This window comes from Lepidochelys olivacea (assembly GCF_965140295.1).
Source record: "Lepidochelys olivacea isolate rLepOli2 genome assembly, chromosome: 10".
NCBI classification, from domain to species: Eukaryota; Metazoa; Chordata; order Testudines; family Cheloniidae; genus Lepidochelys; species Lepidochelys olivacea.
In genome coordinates this window covers 57,433,932-57,452,000 of record NC_140420.1, presented here as the reverse complement: position 1 = coordinate 57,452,000, position 18,069 = coordinate 57,433,932, and the positions used below count along the sequence as shown (strand labels likewise).

Below are 18,069 nucleotides of genomic sequence, written 5' to 3'. Positions count from 1 at the left end.
TGGGACCAGAGGATCTGTGGCTGTCCAGTGGTTAGGCATTCTAGGGAGATGCTCGGAGGACTGGCAGGGGGGGAGGGGAGGGCAGGAGGGAGTATGCCAATTGCTCACCTGCAGAGGGACAGCAGAGCCTGTATATTTACTTTGTCAGAAATATAAATAGTAAATGAAACAATAAATTCACACTATTGTGGCAACATTTCTATGTTCTGCACAATACTAGATAAGGCATGTTAATTCGATCCCTCCAGGGATCTATTCAGCTGTTGATACATGTGTTTTAACTCCTGTGTACAGGAGTTACATAGGGTTCACCAAACAGGAAATAAACCATGTCACAAAAGCTGATCTTTAATTACTTTATTTTTCACAATAATAAAAAATAAATTAGTCATAAACAAAAATAGTTAACTTTTTCCATCAAAGAGAAAATGTATACAATATGAAAAGGATGCTGTACAGTTCAGGTTCAGGTGCATTCCCAGGGATACATATTCCTGAACTAGTCACAAAGTACTTTAACTTACACTCCCCCTTTAAATCCACTCAAGGAACTGGCTAATCAGAAAATTACAAAATGGTAACTATCGATTTACAGTATGACATATATATATATATATATATATATATATATATATATATATATATGCTATATATATATGACATATATATATATATATATATATATATATATATATATATGCTATAAAATTCCATGAAAACTTGGGTTAGTATGATGAAAGACCTGGACAAAAATATAGATGGCATATGTAAATAAATACACATTAGGTCCGTTTAATAAAAATCTGCATATTCTAAATAATTGAACTATTTTGGTGCAGTGGCTTGTTCCATAGACATAGCTCAGAATACATATTTCCTATAAACATCTTGTATTTACAAATAACAAAAAATAAGTTATAATAAAGTATATCCTTCTGCCAAGATGGATGATGGGGTTAAGGTGAAATGTAAGTAATTTTACATATATAAAGTAGGTTTTTTGTATCATTCAAATCAAGGCTTCATGATCTGCCCAGTTAAGGCCCCCATCCTTAAAGACATAGGTGCTGGATCTAGAGGTGCTGGGGGTGCTTCTGCACTCCCTGGCTTGAAGTGGTTGCCATCATATACAGGGTTAACAGTGTGGTTCAATGGCTCTCAGCACCTCCACTATACAAATTGTTCCAGCACCCCTGCTTCATGATGCCCCTGATGACTTCAGGGAGGGTCAGCAAGGGCACGTAGGTCCACCATGATAGCTCAGTGGTTTGACCATTGGCCTGCTAAACCCAGGGCTGTCAGTTCAATCCTTGAGGGGGCCATTTAGGGATCTGGGGCAAAAATTGGGGATTGGTCCTGCTTTGAGCAGGGGGTTGGACTAGATGATCTCCTGAGGTCCCTTCCAACCCTGATATTCTATGATTCTATGAGCTCATTGCAAGGTCAGTTCTGAAGAGACCCACACAGTGCCCCATGACAAAGCAGGCTAATGAAAGCAGTGTTGGTAGAAAGTCACTGGGAAAGTGTTGAATTTTCAAAGGAAATAATCAAGCCCAAAAGATAATGGGAGTTTGCATTTCCCAATCCATTAAAATTCCAAGGAGCCTCCATTTAAAAAAATGTAACTAGCAGTAATATACTCCCTTGTGTTTCATTGAAAATTGACAAAGGGCCAAATTCAGACTAGTGTTAGTGGATGCATTTCTGATGAAGTTGCACCTGCTTTCACCAGGTCAGAATTTGAGCCAATAATGGTTTCTTATAATGCAAATTAGTTTGCCTATTTAAAAACACTAAAGATGAAAATGTTAAGTGTTAGTAAATTGCTTTGATTCAGCTCCCTAAATAGAAACAAACATAACCCCCACTAACCTATTCTGTAAGCCGTGATAGGAACAAAGGAAGTTGACTTTCAGCATTCATTGTTTGAATTTCCCAATTAACTGCCCAATAGACCGAGCACAAATGCTTTTATAGAGAGGAGCCAAAAGGCATTAAACACAGCTGTGCCATAAAAACCAAGTCCTGCAAGGATTTTTTTCTGCTTTTGAATCTATACATGATTGCTCTAATGGTTCTTTTAAAACAATAGATGCTGTATGTGAGAATACAGGCACAATACATACTTTCATAATTGTGCAGTTATAGGTACTCTGGGTTCATTGCACAAGAATTCATTCAGTAGTTATTTTAATAAAATGAACCACCAACGGTTCAGGAGCTGGTTGAACTAGCAGGAGAACAGCTCTACTAATAACTAGTCTTAGTTCTGACACAAACTGATAAAAGCTATCTTGTTCTCTCACGCTGCAAAACTTGTATTAATTCCCACAGCTGTGCCAGCTAGTCCTCTGTTCCAGGTAATAAAATGGTCTGATCACCTAGCACTGCTCTAAACATCAAACATGCTTGTTGAGTAAGCAGTATGGCAGTAGCTATTAGCACTCCAAACCTGCAAACACTCCTCAATGTCAGTAGTCCCACTGAAATCAGTTAAGTTGTGGCTATCTCATCCATATATGCCTTGTCAATGAACTTCTGAGTTAACACATCTCTAAAATACAGCAAGTGTTTTCCTACTTAAAAGGACCCAATTTTGGATCTGTACCATCTGGCTATGGAAATGGGATCATATAAACATTGTAAAAACAACATTAATATTAGACCCTGCCTCTATGCAGCCTGATATATTATGCCCCAAAGACAGATTATTACATTAGGTGTAATTGTATGAGTGTGTTGAAACCACGGCTGGGTTGTGTGATGTTCATGCAAACCCATGCAAACCTTGCCCTCTTGCTTTTGCATCACCCCTCAAAATCTGACTCTGCCATGTAAGATCAGCAAAATGGGTTCTCTACAGATGTTTGAGAACCCAGATGTGGGGCTCCCTTTGTTGTGTGCTGGCTTGAGGTAATCACCTGTCAGCACTTTGCCTTATATTGACAATCCACATATTCTCCCAATAGTTACTCTGATCTTCTATTTTATCCCAGATCATGTAACCTGAAGATTTGAAATGTGAGAAGTAATGTTTTTTCTACTATATATAAACACACAATAAAGAAAAGGTGTTGTTCAAATTAATGAGCCTGATTCTGTACTTGCTTACACTGGTTTTATACCTGTGTAACTCCACTGAGTTCATTAGTGCCATTTCTGATTTACATCAATGTAAGTGAAAGAATCAGGAACTATACATGGTGTCAGGCTAAACTGGTGCACTGCTATATAAAAACAAACACTTGTAACAATAAAAATGCAGTAATTGTTTTAAATGAATAGTTTTAAAAGTGCACTTCATGTGACAACAAAATATTACCATAGATAATATTAGTCCTTCTGCATCGGTGTGTGTAGGAAAGGAGAGTTGATTAGTTTATATTCTAGAAACATCTATCATAATTATAGTGAAACTTGCCAGTGACAATAAGAGATTAAATCTGGCCACAATCAGGCTGACTCCTTACTGCATGGTGTTTAATTAGGTGAGACTAATACTTTTTTAATGGTATATATGAAAACTCTCCTTACACCAGATAGCTCAGTTTATATAACTATCAATATAAGTCACCACATTCAACTAACAAAGCAATGAATCTGAGGAGTAATACAGAGTATATATACATAGATACATACCCTTTTATACTCGGCTCCTATGAACTTTGTCATCTTCAATGGTAAATTAATGGAGCCCACAAAAAGATAAATCCTTCTAAGCCATCCCAACTCCCACGTGTTCGAGAGCAACACATTTTATAACTTGCTTATAAATCGTGTAAGGCACCACGTTCACATACCTATTTACCAACTCACTGTTCAGCTTATCCAAAGGTAGATGCAAACTGTTTATGGGTCATATATTTTTGTTGTTTGAACTATAATTTCTTTCTTCATCTGGGATGTAAATAATCTTTTTATGCTACAGATACTTCCCTAAAGCAGATGCAATACACTTCTCTTAAGGCAAAAGTGAAACAACATTAGATACAGTGTGTCAGGATTTGCTACAATGTGACATTCATATGAAAATTTATATTTACTACCACTGGAAATTTGACATTTGTTTTATGTTGCATTTTCTCCCCATAATTCTTTGGTCAAGAATCTACTGTATACAGTATAATCTCAGATCTTCAAGAGCTATCTAAATTCCTTGATGGATGACTTTTCATGAGATAAAGGCATAGAACTGAGAAGGGATCATTAACTCAAAAAAAAGTTATATAATTAGTCTTTCAATTTCACATAGGTCTCCCATTGTTTAATTAAATTAATTAGAGGGTAATCAAAGTCCTAACGACATTTAATGGTTTCTAATCACAAAGAATCATTATTGTGACATCAAATTTTAGAGACAAAGGAGAACTCCCACTGATTACAATAGGGACTCCCGATCGAACATTGATGGTACAACAGGCTCAAAGACAATCAACATAGGACTAGCATAAAGCTCAACAGAAAATATGTATCAGGTATAAATAGGATTATTTTGGCACCGTTTTTGAATTCAGACAGTGGACACCTTAAAATGGACTCAAGATTAAAGACATCACTAGGGTTTAGAGCACATTGCAATGAGTAATTCAATAAGCAAGTTATTTTACTTACACAGAAATATCTAAAAAGACTCAATAAAAGTGGATGAACTGTGAAATGTTCAGGTAGTTTAATACTTTTAATCTGCACTGAATGCCTTTATCTGCACTGAATGCCTCATTCTGTTTAGCTCTAGCAAATCCCAGGACTGAATACAGTAAGTGTAGAAAATGAAGATCATCTAACCCAGGTGCAAATCTGTAACCATTCTTGACTGGAACAGGAAGACATGGTGTAAATAGATACTATTCTTTTAGAGTAAGTTTACTGAGGAACAACACAGGATGAAAACAAGACAAATTACACTGTAATAATCCTTCAACAGCTAGGAGTCAGGATTTCCTTAATACAGACTTCCAAACTACTGCACAAGCAGTTAGTATATATATATATAAAAAAAACGCACCACAGACTGCTGATGCCAAAGGGTTATGAAAACATGTTAGAGACAGAGGGCCAGATCCTTTGGTGGCAGCTTCAGAAACTGATGGCAATCCTAACTGAATCTTATACACATTCGGATTGATCCTGTTACTTGTTGAACAATTCTACAATGAAAAATTATTATGCAGCGAGATTGCTACATCATGGTGGAAGATTTTCTGTTGGTGTAAACTGACAATTTAGATCAGTGGAGGAACGTCACCCATGAATTTGAGCTTCAGCTGTTAGCTTCACATGTTAAAGAGAAGACTTAAGGTCACTGTGGGCACTGTGGTGGGTAATAGATTGCTTTCAACATCCATACAGACTTACTGGCTATAACTTTGGTGCACTAGTTTATGAATTAGATACAAGGCACTTATAGGCAGTCAAAGTGTGTGTACATTTGCTGCTTTGTTGAAGGCAGGAAGTTAGTGAAAGTACAGTAGAGAGAGATTAATCATGACACTAATTTAGTATGAAGGGTTGAGGTAATTAAACAATGTATTAGGGTGCTGGGAAATTGAGCTTAAATGGGTCCTAAGGGTGCTGGGTTTTTTTTATGACATAACACTTCTCATGTATGTGTTCTACTGATACCATCTACTAATTTAAGACCAAAGCACCAAAGAAGGGTTGGTTCTCAGCAAAGAATGATGCTGCTGAATCTGTACTGGTCAAACATCTCCAGTAAATGCATCTGACTGATTTTCCTTTCATTCAGTTCATAACAAGAAGGGTGGTATTTTCCTTAAATAACAATTATTTGATGAACAGATGTATACAATAGTATCAGTAAAAAATAATGCTTTAAAAATCACGGTTTTACAATGAACATTTTAAAAAGCCAAAAAGCTCCTATTATATGCTGCATGTTATGTGTGAGACATAACCATAATCTTGATGTGCTCAGCAATATGGCAACCATCTCTTTAAGAAGGTAGAACCTGTTGTAGTCCAAACAGTAACACTGTTTATGTTCCCATATCGAAGTTAAACATGGATGTTACGGGTGATGGAGTAGTTGTTATCTGCGTCCTAGAAACCGTGATTGTCTACTGGCCACCCTTGTGCAGGACGCACAACAAGCTATCTTGTAATAGGTATAGACACAGAGCCGGGCCTGCACCACCACATTGCAGTTGTAGTATTTGTCTTTGCAATTTTCATCTGGGGAGAAAAAAAAAGCACAGACCTTTATGATTCAGAAAGATTATGTTATCAGAGCAGATTATGGTAGAGCACAAATTTATTTTTAAAGATTCACTATCCGGTGAAAAAAGCATATATTTTAAAATAGCCTACCGATGTAAGTAAGTTAAATTATTAAAACTACAATAACTTTTTTTACTTGAATAAAATTAGAAAAAAGTGCACATTTTAAAAAAATCTCCTTTACTTTTAACAGGTTGAGGGGAGATATGATTGCTGTCTATAAATATATCAGAAGGATAAATACTGGAGAGGGAGAGGAATTATTTAAGCTCAGTACCAATGTGGACACAAGAACTAATGGATATAAACTGGCCACCAGGAAGTTTAGACTTGAGAAATTAGATGAAGGTTTCTAACCGTCAGAGGAATGAAGTTTTGGAATAGCCTTCCAAGGGAAGCAGTGGGGGCAAAAGACCTATCTGGCTTTAAGATTAAACTCGATAAGTTTATGGAGGAGATGGTATGATGGGATAACATGGTTTTGGTAATTAAATATTCATAGTAAATAGGCCCAATGGCCTGTGATGGGATATTAGATGGGGTGGGATCTGAGTTACCCAGGAAAGAATTTTCTGTAGTATCTGGCTGGTGAATCTTGCCCATATGCTCATGGTTTGGCGGATCGCCATATTTGGGGTTGGGAAGGAATTTTGGAAGAGGATTGGAAGAGGCTCTGGAGGTTTTTCGCCTTCCTCTGTAGCATGGGGCATGGGTCACTTGCTGGCAGATTCTCTGCTCCTTGAAGTCTTTAAACCACGATTTGAGGACTTCAACAGCTCAGACATAGGTGAGAGGTTTTTCGCAGGATTGGGTGGGTGAAATTCTGTGGCCTGCATTGTGCAGGAGGTCAGACTAGATGATCATAGTGGTCCCTTCTGACCTTAGTATCTATGAATCTATAAACAGTTTGTGTTTGCTTTTTACACTTAATTTGGCTTGAATAATGAAAATAGACTAGGCAGTAGCACTTGTTTGTATAGTCAGGTTTGTGTCATTTTCACTTTCAGATTCTCAGGTAATAAATACCATGCTGCAGTGTTTGGGTGGCTAATGCTTCAGGGGAATATTAACAGTACTGCCAATCCCCAAGCACTGAAAAGTCATGAATCAGGCCCCCCACAATCACAAGATTGGCTTATAAAGATTGAGATTTTGAAAAATAATAAATGTTGGGTTCTTTATATTTGCCTTCTGGGTTCTGAGCCACTAGGGTGCACTCCATTCACATTTAAAAACCATGAGGGCTAGAAACTTGCTTTTTTGATGAAAACTGAGATTCTCACATAATCACATAACTCAAGGAGCAGGGATTTTAAGAAAAAGACCAAATAACACAAGGCACACAATAAAATCATGAGACTTGTCAGTATTAATTTGTTTTAAACAAAAGTGTTTCCATGTGGAGGAAGAACAACAACAACATTTCTATCAGTCTTATGCTACATAAACAGCTAATTTTTACAAAATCTATATTTGTGAACAAATTTGACCTGAAAGTTGATGCAGAACAAAATGAGGTTCAATCTGCTTCTTAATACGTCTTTCTCCCCTTCTCTAGTAATTATAATTAGTAATAAAATTATTACATACAATTATGAAAAAATCCCTGACAATATCAAAGTAATGCAAAAATGTTACATTTTGGTTAATAAATTTTATGAAAGAAATTTGACTCTGCGTTGACATCTTAGGTTGACATTTTAAAATCAAGAAGAAAAGTGAAATCTAGGAATTATTTGGGGGAAGTTCTATCGCCCGTATTATAAAGAAGGTCAGACTAGATGCTCATAATGGTCTCTTCTGGCCTTGGAATCTATGAATGTATGCAACAGCACCAGGAAGTTCATACTGAAGAAATTTTTTTTTGTATGGATAGTTTCTCATACAAGGTATTGGAAGACATAGAATATTGTACATGATTAGATTTTCTGGTTTTAGGGCTAAATCAGTAAGAACCCACCAAATCAAACATTCAAAATACGAGGTGCCATAAAATACACACCAAAATTAACCCAAATGTGCCATTTTAGCAGATCAAAAAATCTCTCATGCTCTCTGGGACTTTAAAGGGAAGTCAATTTCTGACAGAGTTCAAGGAAAACATTTTAATCAGGAGACTCAAAGAGCTTGGCTTGTTTAGCCTAAGCAAAAGACAGCTGAGGGGAGGTATGATTGCTCTCTCTAAATACATCAGAGGGATAGATATTGGGAGGGAGTGGAGTTATTTAAGTTAAGCACCGATGTTGACACAAGAACAAATGGATATAAACTGGCCATCAAAAAGGTTTAGGCTTGAAATTAGACAAAAGTTTCAGAGGAGTGACATTCTGGAACAGCCTTCCAAGGGGAGCAGTGGGGGCAAAAAAACTAACTGGCTTCCAAACTGAGCTTGATAAGTTTAGGAAGGGGATGTTATGACGAGACTGCCTACAATGGCATGTAGCTGATCTGTGACTGCTAGCAGCAAATATCTCCAATGGCTGGTGATGGGACACTAGATGGAGAGGGCTCTGAGTTACTACAGAGAATTCTTTCCCAGCCGTCTGTCTGGTGGGTCTTGCCACATGCTCAGGGTCTAATTGATCACAGAATTTTCCCCATGGTCAGATTGGCAAAGACCCGAGGGGTTTTTCACCTTTCTCTGCACCATGGGGCATGGGTCACTTGCTTGTTTGAACTAGAGTAAATGTCAGATTCTCTGTAACTTGAAGTCTTTAAATCATGATTTGAGGGCTTCAGTAACTCAGCCAGAGGTTATGGATCTATTACAGGAGTGAGTGGGTGAGGTTCTATGGTTTGCAATGTGACTAGGTCAGACTAGATGATCATGATGGTCCTTTCTGGCCTTAATGTCTATGAGAACCTACTGTACCTTTTTAAAAAGAGAGCCTTGTTTTGTTTAAAAATGAACTCCTAAAATCAGAACAGAAAATAAAAGCTGAACCCAAAGAGCCTATACAGGATTGTTAAATATTTTCTCTACTAGATGGAGTTCCACAATCAAAACAGTCGAGTTTTCTTGTCTCCTTACCTATTTCTGGTATACAATCCTGAGTGTTACAAGATTCTTTTTCTTCTGGTTTAAGCTGTGGATCACATTGGTTACTGGGTGTCAGATCATCTGACAGACATCGCACTTCTCGAACCCGGAATCCTCCTTCACAGGATTTGGAACACTGAAATCAAATGAGTTAAAATTCAGGAAGGTGATAATTTGTACTAGGAAACCCTCACAGAGAAAGGGGGCGTATACCCTTATCCAAAGCCTCCTTCTTTCCATTGACTTCAATAGGATTGGGAGCCTTAAAATGCTGACTAGAAAGTTATGGGAGTCATTTCCTGTTAGGGCTCAAGAAAAATCCCCTATCCTCATGATCCCCAGGACAAATGAGCAAGACAAGGCTCTCTCTAAGAGAAATCACTTCAATTGAAATACTCTCATAGTACCCCCTTCTGGGGTACATTTTATCAACCATCCTGTTAGCTGGATGACAGGAAGCCAGAAATATTGTTATAGATGTGAGAGGAATTCGAGGAACAATTTGTAGTGTGTTTGTGCTGGGGGGGGCGGGGCGGGGGAGAAAGGTTCCAACACGATGGAGTGAAAAACAACAACCCCAGCTGCAGCTCTTTCTTAACAGTCAGTGTGATAACAATGGGAATGCTATTTTCCTGTCTGATGAGCAAGGGTCATTGCTTCTGCTCAGGGATTGGCCTGTACACCACACCAAATCAACCTCAAAGAGACTATTGAACAGACAGTGGGTGTCACGCTGTCTGGAGTGGTTCACGACTGTGAGTGCCTACCTCAGGGCAGATTGTCAGACAACAGGGAAGACACCCCAAACTGATGGTGTTTTATATTTAGATTTCACCACGCCAGGGACAAATGTGAACTCCTGGATCACTATACCAGTCTTACCATGGAGTCACAGACAGACCCCTTAGACTCTCTAGTCTATCTTGCCACGCAGACAACTGGACTTTCTGATAAAAGGTCACTTAAACCAAAAATCACATCACATCAGGTTGCTCCCAGTCCCAAGACACCAGTCACTTACCCCAGATCAAATGGTACTCTAGATCCTACACTAAAGACAACACTGGTAGCCAATTCTATAGTCAACTAGCTAAAGGTTTATTAGCTAAGAAAAGGAAGCAAGAATTACTGAGAGGTAAAGTAGGTAAAATATATGTACAGGTGAGTCACAGTTTGTAATTCCAAATGGTGGCAGTGATGCAATAAACTTTTCAGGGTTCCCAGATCAGGGCCATCCCTAGCCATTTAGGTGCCCTACGCAACCCCCCGTGGTGGGGGGGGGGAGGGCGTGTGGGGCCCTAGGCCTCCCCGCCTAGGGTCTGGGAGGCAGGAGCTGTGGGGGGGCACTTTTGGGGGCCCCACAGGCCCAGAGTGGCCCAGGGGATTAGCGGGGTGCTGGGAGCAGCCCGCTCCGCTTCCCTCGCCCTGGCCCCAGCCGTGTCGCTTGGGGAAGGGGGCTTGGGGGAAGAGATCCCACCTCCACACTCACTGGCAGTGGAGAGAAGCGGAGCAGCCTGGCTCCAGCCAGCTCTACTCCACCAGCTCCCAGCCACGACGCTCCGCTCCCCACCGCCGGTGAGTGCAGGAAGGTTGGGGAAAGGACACCCCCGCACTCGCTGGCGGCTGGAAGCTGAGTGATGTGGCCCAGCCCACTCCGCTTCCCTTGCCCCAGGCCCAGACATGTTGCTCAGGGGGGTGGGGTTAGGGAAAAGTCCCCCCCCCAGACTCACCGGTGGCGGGAAGCAGAGCAGCCCAGCGCCAGCCAGCTCTACTCCACCAACTCCCAGCTGTGGGGCTCTGCTTCCTGCTGCCGGTGAGTCCGGGGGGTGAGAGAACCTATCCCTAACCCCCCTGACCAGCGACATGCCGCCGGTGAATGTAGGGGACAGCCTTTCCCTAACCTCCCCACACTCACCAGCAGCGGGAAGTGGTGTGCTGCGGCTGGGAGCTGGCGGAGTGGAGCGGACTGGGGCCGGGTTGCTCCACTTACCGCCTCTGCTGGTGAGTGCGGGGTCGCTGGGAAAGAGGTGGAATGGGGGGCGGGCCGGGGGCGGAGCAGGGGGGGAGGGTAAGAAGTGGGGTGGAGGGAGTTGTCCGGGGCTCCACACCCCCCTAGGGACGGCCCTGCCCCTTGCAGTGGGCGCAGCCCGTGCGGGGGCCGGCCAGGGGATAGGGCTGGTCGCAGGGCTGGTGCTGCTGCCTATACAGCATGCAGTTGCCTAGGGCACCATGAAATTTGGGGCAATTTGGTGCCCCAATTTTCAAGGTACCCTGTGCAGCTGCATATGCTGCGTATGCCTAAGGATGGCCCTGTCCCAGATTTTCCCTGGGGAATCTCCGCTTTGCATCTGGTACACTTCCCTGTAGGAGTCCAAATAGTCCAGAGATGAAGGATCTTTCCCTGAATCCATACTTATAGCTTCTTCTCATAGAAAATAAGCTGACAGGGTCACTACCCATGTGGGCTTTTCCTTTGATGACAGAGAGAGAGGTACACATTTTGGGTCTTTGACCTCCGATCATCACAATGACCACTTGCTTCAAAATGAGCACTTTTCTGTTAAAGTTCTTCATATGCATTCCACAAGGTTTCTTTCTCCCTTTGATGGGTTATTTAGTTACAGGTGTTTACACAATGTAATGTTTGTTATTACACTATAACAGGATACAGATAAGTGAAAACAATGCAAGCAACATCCCATTAGTTTTCATGAAGTTTAAACACCAATATACTCTTATACATTTAACAATCACTTTGACCTATGCTAATACACAAGTGAATTGGCCTGGGCCTTCAGCATGAGCTGGCACCTGGTCTGCCAGCATCACAGTAAGGAAAAGAGGGAAGGTGGGGGGAGAACTGTGATTCCTTAATCCCCAAACGCACTATACTTTCTCATGGCACCTGTAACCAACTCCAATGCCCTTTGATCAAAACACACAGGATTGTTTTAAAGTAAATGCAGCCTGCGTGAAATATATATGGAATTGATAGCCCAGGAGTCTTTAATTCACCCTCTAGCTACAGAAAATGTTCTGAAAAAACAAAATCTCATTTTCTCTAGAGGAGAAAAATATTTATGGATACCATAAACATGCTGCAATGTGAAATTCATGTGCATTCTGCTCAACTGAACTAAACAGCTTTTGCACAGAACAAACATGGGTGATTGTGGAAATGAAAACTGAAGGGAGGGAAGACGGGACGGACAAGGGCAGCTGAGTCTTGACTACTGCTACAACTCAGTGTCAAATGTAGCAAGTTGGAGTATCAGTGAAAGTCGCAGACCTATTTGCCATGTCTCTATCACTCCCTTGGGCTGACCTTACATACCCTACACACCCCCACATACAACGCTGGAGGACTGCAGGAGGCAAAGAGTTCTCCTCTGTGTCCTCTCCACTTCTTGGACCATCCTACTCAGCGTAATCACTGAAGTGCTGCTTCATTTTGGGAGCCAGGAGGACTTCACCGAAAGGGCCAAGTTCAGCCTGAGTCTAAAGAGAGTGCCATTCCATTGACTGCAGCGGAGCTGCACCAGGGCAGACTTGAGCTGAATTTGGCCCTAAGAGAAGCTATAACATCTGGATCACAGATTTGCAGGGTGGCTTATTACTGTCTCAGCACTTACTCCTATACTTGCACATACCATTGGCAATTGCTGAGAGTTCTGCTCTGGTTCCTGGCACGTCTACTAAAATCAGACATAGAAACAGCACCTTCAAGTATTCTTGAAAACCCCCAAAGAGGATTAAGGGTTTTAAACAAAACAGCCAGTATCTTCACAAAGGTCTTTAAAAACTCCAGTCTTTGATAGTAGAGATTCACTTTGGCCAAAATTGGCTGTCAGCAACACCAACAGAAATCTGAAGAAATTCCACTGACATAAAACAACAACAGGAATAATACCTGACTCTCAGATAGTGCTTTTCATCAGAACATCTCAAAGCACCTCACAATTGCTAATTTGTTTAACCTCAGCCCTATGAGGTAGAGAAATATCATTGGCACCATTTTACACATGGGAAACTGAGGCACAGAGAGGTTAAGAAGCTTGACCAAAGTCACACAGGAATTTTGTGGCAGAGCACAGACTTGAACCTGGGTCTCACTTTAGACTGACTTCTGTTGAGTTACTCTGGATTTATGTTGATTTTATTGAGAGCCAAACATGAATTTTGGTTTTTAGAGAAGCACCCAAGAAACAGTTACAGGGAGAAATCTGGATTCTGGTCAGCTACTTTGTTTTATTTTGTTTTCCCCTCTGAAAAAGAGTGGCTAAAGTGTTCCCCCTTCTTTTCTGCTTTCCTTTAATGCCCTAAGCATGGCCAGATAAATGAGTAATGCAAGCAAGAGGACAAACAAAAAGCAATTTCTATGCTTAATGTCATGTGGGAAAAAAATGTCAGGAGGGATTTAGAATCATATTACTTTCAAAGGCACTTGCCTAAAGGTTTGCAGAAGGAAAATCAAAATGAGGGATCTGTGGGCTCTCCACACAAACGACTGTCATTTTGGATTTGATTTAAGGCCATGGAGAGGAGTGAACTACAGCATTTGATAAGATGGCATCTAAGTGCTCATCAAACATATCACATGTCCTTCTGAGGAAATACTGGAGTTTGGGTTTTCATTTTTGTGACAAATGTTCATTTTTCATCATAATTCTAATAAGCTACTTTGTCAAAGATGAGCAACGTTGGGAAGATATATGAAACCAAAGTCACTTGTGGCACTGGTGCACAGCAGCAGGCCCACTTCCTTGGAAATTGTTGATACATGGCACTCTCTACACAGTAAGCTCTACTCTCAGTGATGTTCCAAGTACTGTAGACTGTTTTATGGTAAATATCAGATGGCTTTGGGAACTGGAGCACATCCATCATTCTTTAGTGTTCCTTAATTTTAAATGAAGTCATAATGCTGGAAAGAGGCACTTCTTAATGCTCTGGGTAATATCATTAAGGGGTGAAACCACTTAGTAACAGAAAAAATACATAATTTGCAATAATTATACTCAGCTATAGAGGGCCAAATTCATACCTCGTGTAAGCAGGCCCTGTATCTTTATATTCTGTCTCATCTATTTGCTGAAGGACTGAAAGGATAACTGGATTTATCAAGTTTGATTTTGATCATTTACACCCATTTCCCTGGAATGGATCTCCAATAAAAGCCCACTCAGGCTTCCTAGTCTTAACACAGATGCTAAAAGAAAAGGAGTACTTGTGGCACCTTAGAGACTAACAAATTTATTTGAGCATAAGTTTTTGTGAGCTACAGCTCACTTCATTGGATGCATCTGATGAAGTGAGCTGTAGCTCATGAACACTTATGTTCAAATCAATTTGTTAGTCTCTAAGGTGCCACAAGTACTCCTTTTCTTTTTGCGGATACAGACTAACACAGCTGCTACTCTGAAACAGATGCTAAGGACAGTTTATTGGTATTGCTCTTCACCCAGCAGTCAAATGAAACATGATTCATACAAAGAACTGGGGGATAATTCAAGATGCATGATTAATTAATAGAATATTATTAGGTCCAGTTGTAAGAACATTTCTATTTTTGCAGAACTAATTTTCCAAGTACAACATGTATCAGTTGTTTAATCTTCTCCAATGCTAAATACTTAATAGCCATTTTTCAATGCAGACTTAGTTGCAAGAAAAACATCTGTATCAAATTTTAGTATTACATTCATGCTGATTTCATGGATTATTCAGAAACATACTGCATACTAACAGGTTTCAGAGTAACAGCCGTGTTAGTCTGTATTCGCAAAAAGAAAAGGAGTACTTGTGGCACCTTAGAGACTAACCAATTTATTTGAGCATAAGCTTTCATGAGCTACAGCTCACTTCATCGGATGCATACTGTGGAAAGTACAGAAGATCTTTTTATACACACAAACCATGAAAAAATGGGTGTTTACCACTACAAAAGGTTTTCTTTGCCCCCACACCCCACTCTCCTGCTGGTAATAGCTTATCTAAACTGATCACTCTCCTTACAATGTGTATGATAATCAAGGTGGGCCATTTCCAGCACAAATCCAGGGTTTAACAAGAACGTCTGGGGGTGGTGGTAGGAAAAAACAAGGGGAAATAGGTTACTTTGGATAATGACTTAGCTACTCCCAGTCTCTATTCGAGCCTAAGTTAATTGTATCCAATTTGCAAATGAATTCCAATTCAACAGTCTCTCACTGGAGTCTGGTTTTGAAGTTTTTCTGTTGTAATATCGCAACTTTCATGTCTGTAATCGCGTGACCAGAGAGATTGAAGTGTTCTCTGACTGGTTTATGAATGTTATAATTCTTGACATCTGATTTGTGTCCATTTATTCTTTTACGTAGAGACTGTCCAGTTTGCCCAATGTACATGGCAGAGGGGCATTGCTGGCACATGATGGCATATTTCACATTGGTAGATGTGCAGGTGAACGAGCCTCTGATAGTGTGGCTGATGTGATTAGGCCCTGTGATGGTGTCCCCTGAACAGATATGTGGGCACAGTTGGCAACGGGCTTTGTTGCAAGGATAGGTTCCTGGGTTAGTGGTTCTGTTGTGTGGTATGTGGTTGCTGGTGAGTATTTGCTTCAGGTTGGGGGGCTGTCTGTAAGCAAGGACTGGCCTGTCTCCCAAGATTTGTGAGAGTGTTGGGTCATCCTTCAGGATAGGTTGTAGATCCTTAATAATGCGTTGGAGGGGTTTTAGTTGGGGGCTGAAGGTGATGGCTAGTGGCTTTCTGTTATTTTCTTTGTTAGGCCTGTCCTGTAGTAGGTGACTTCTGGGAACTCTTCTGGCTCTATCAATCTGTTTCTTTGCTTCTGCAGGTGGGTATTGTAGTTGTAAGAATGCTTGATAGAGATCTTGTCGGTGTTTGTCTCTGTCTGAGGGGTTGGAGCAAATGCGGTTGTATCGCAGAGCTTGGCTGTAGACAATGGATCGTGTAGTGTGGTCAGGGTGAAAGCTGGAGGCATGTAGGTAGGAATAGCGGTCAGTAGGTTTCCGGTATAGGGTGGTGTTTATGTGACCATCGCTTATTAGCACTGTAGTGTTCAGAAAGTGGATCTTTTGTGTGGACTGGACCAGGCTGAGGTTGATGGTGGGATGGAAATTGTTGAAATCATGGTGGAATTCCTCAAGGGCTTCTTTTCCATGGGTCCAGATGATGAAGATGTCATCAATATAGCGCAAGTAGAGTAGGGGCGTTAGGGGACGAGAGCTGAGGAAGCGTTGTTCTAAGTCAGCCATAAAAATGTTGGCATACTGTGGGGTTATGTGGGTACCCATAGCAGTGCCGCTGATTTGAAGGTATACGTTGTCCCCAGATGTGAAACAGTTATGGGTGAGGACAAAGTCACAAAGTTCAGCCACCAGGTTTGCTGTGACATTATCGGGGATACTGTTCCTGCCGGCTTGTAGTCCATCTTTGTGTGGAATGTTGGTGTAGAGGGCTTCTACATCCATAGTGGCCAGGATGGTGTTATCAGGAAGATCACTGATGGATTGTAGTTTCCTCAGGAAGTCAGTGGTGTCTCGAAGGTAGCTGGGAGTGCTGGTACTCCCTCCTCAGGGCCTACGCTACCAGCAATCCATCAGTGATCTTCCTGATAACACCATCCTGGCCACTATGGATGTAGAATAAATGGACACAAATCAGATGTCAAGAATTATAACATTCATAAACCAGTCGGAGAACACTTCAATCTCTCTGGTCACGCGATTACAGACATGAAAGTTGCGATATTACAACAGAAAATCTTCAAAACCAGACTCCAGCGAGAGACTGTTGAATTGGAATTCATTTGCAAATTGGATACAATTAACTTAGGCTTGAATAGGGACTGGGAGTGGCTAAGTCATTATGCAAGGTAACCTATTTCCTCTTGTTTTTTCCTATCTCCCCCCCCTCAGATGTTCTTGTTAAACCCTGGATTTGTGCTGGAAATGGCCCACCTTGATTATCATACATATTGTAAGGAGAGTGATTACTTTAGATAAGCTATTACCAACAGGAGAGTGGGTTTGTGGTAGGGTGGGGTGGGGAGAAAACCTGGATTTGTGCTGGAAATGGCCCAACTTGATTATCATACACATTGTAAGGAGAGTGATCAATCACTTTAGATAAGCTATTACCAGCAGGAGAGTGGGATGTGGAGGCAAAGAAAACCTTTTGTAGTGGTAAACACCCATTTTTTCATGGTTTGTGTGTATAAAAAGATCTTCTGTACTTTCCACAGTATGCATCCGATGAAGTGAGCTGTAGCTCATGAAAGCTTATGCTCAAATAAATTGGTTAGTCTCTAAGGTGCCACAAGTACTGCATACTAAGAAAGGCAATAAAAAAAAGTACTTCCTCTTGAACCATAGTGAAATAACTAGTGGAAAGTCACTCTAGGTAACATCCCGAAACATTGCCATAGTGAAGGTTTCTCCCTTTTCTTTGTCCCATAAGGTATATTCAAACCCACACATATACAATGATAGTCAGGGATTACTGGTCTGTGTGTAAAAAATGTTTAGACTGAAAATGCCCCCCTCTCTCTTTTATTTGATGTGGTCAGTTAGGAATCTAATAAAACAAACAAGCGGACAAAAAAAAAACCCTCCAGACACTTGGAACTATATAGAATTTGAGACCTCCCAACAACCTTATAAACAGTTAATTTCTATTTATTCTGATAAGCAGCATATTCTTCACTGATATTATTCCTGCAGATAGTATTATTTTTCCTAACATGGTGTAGTTTTTCTGAAACATTGGTTTCATGAATGTTTGTTCTC

The 18,069-nt window shown here is 40.9% G+C and overlaps 1 protein-coding gene across 2 annotated transcripts in view; it reads right to left on the bottom strand.

Moving 5' to 3' along the window:
- Positions 1 to 719: 719 nt before the first annotated feature.
- THSD4 (thrombospondin type 1 domain containing 4) overlaps positions 720 to 18,069 on the bottom strand; it is a 238,583-nt gene continuing 221,233 nt past the window's right edge. For both annotated transcript variants that reach the window (XM_084642341.1, XM_084642342.1), the window contains exons 11-12: positions 9,269 to 9,413; positions 720 to 6,192 (exon numbers count right to left, since the gene is read on the bottom strand). In XM_084642341.1, the coding sequence (XP_084498467.1) occupies positions 6,050 to 6,192; positions 9,269 to 9,413 (288 nt within the window). In that variant the 3' untranslated portion in view covers positions 720 to 6,049. The remainder of the gene's footprint in view (positions 6,193 to 9,268; positions 9,414 to 18,069) is intronic.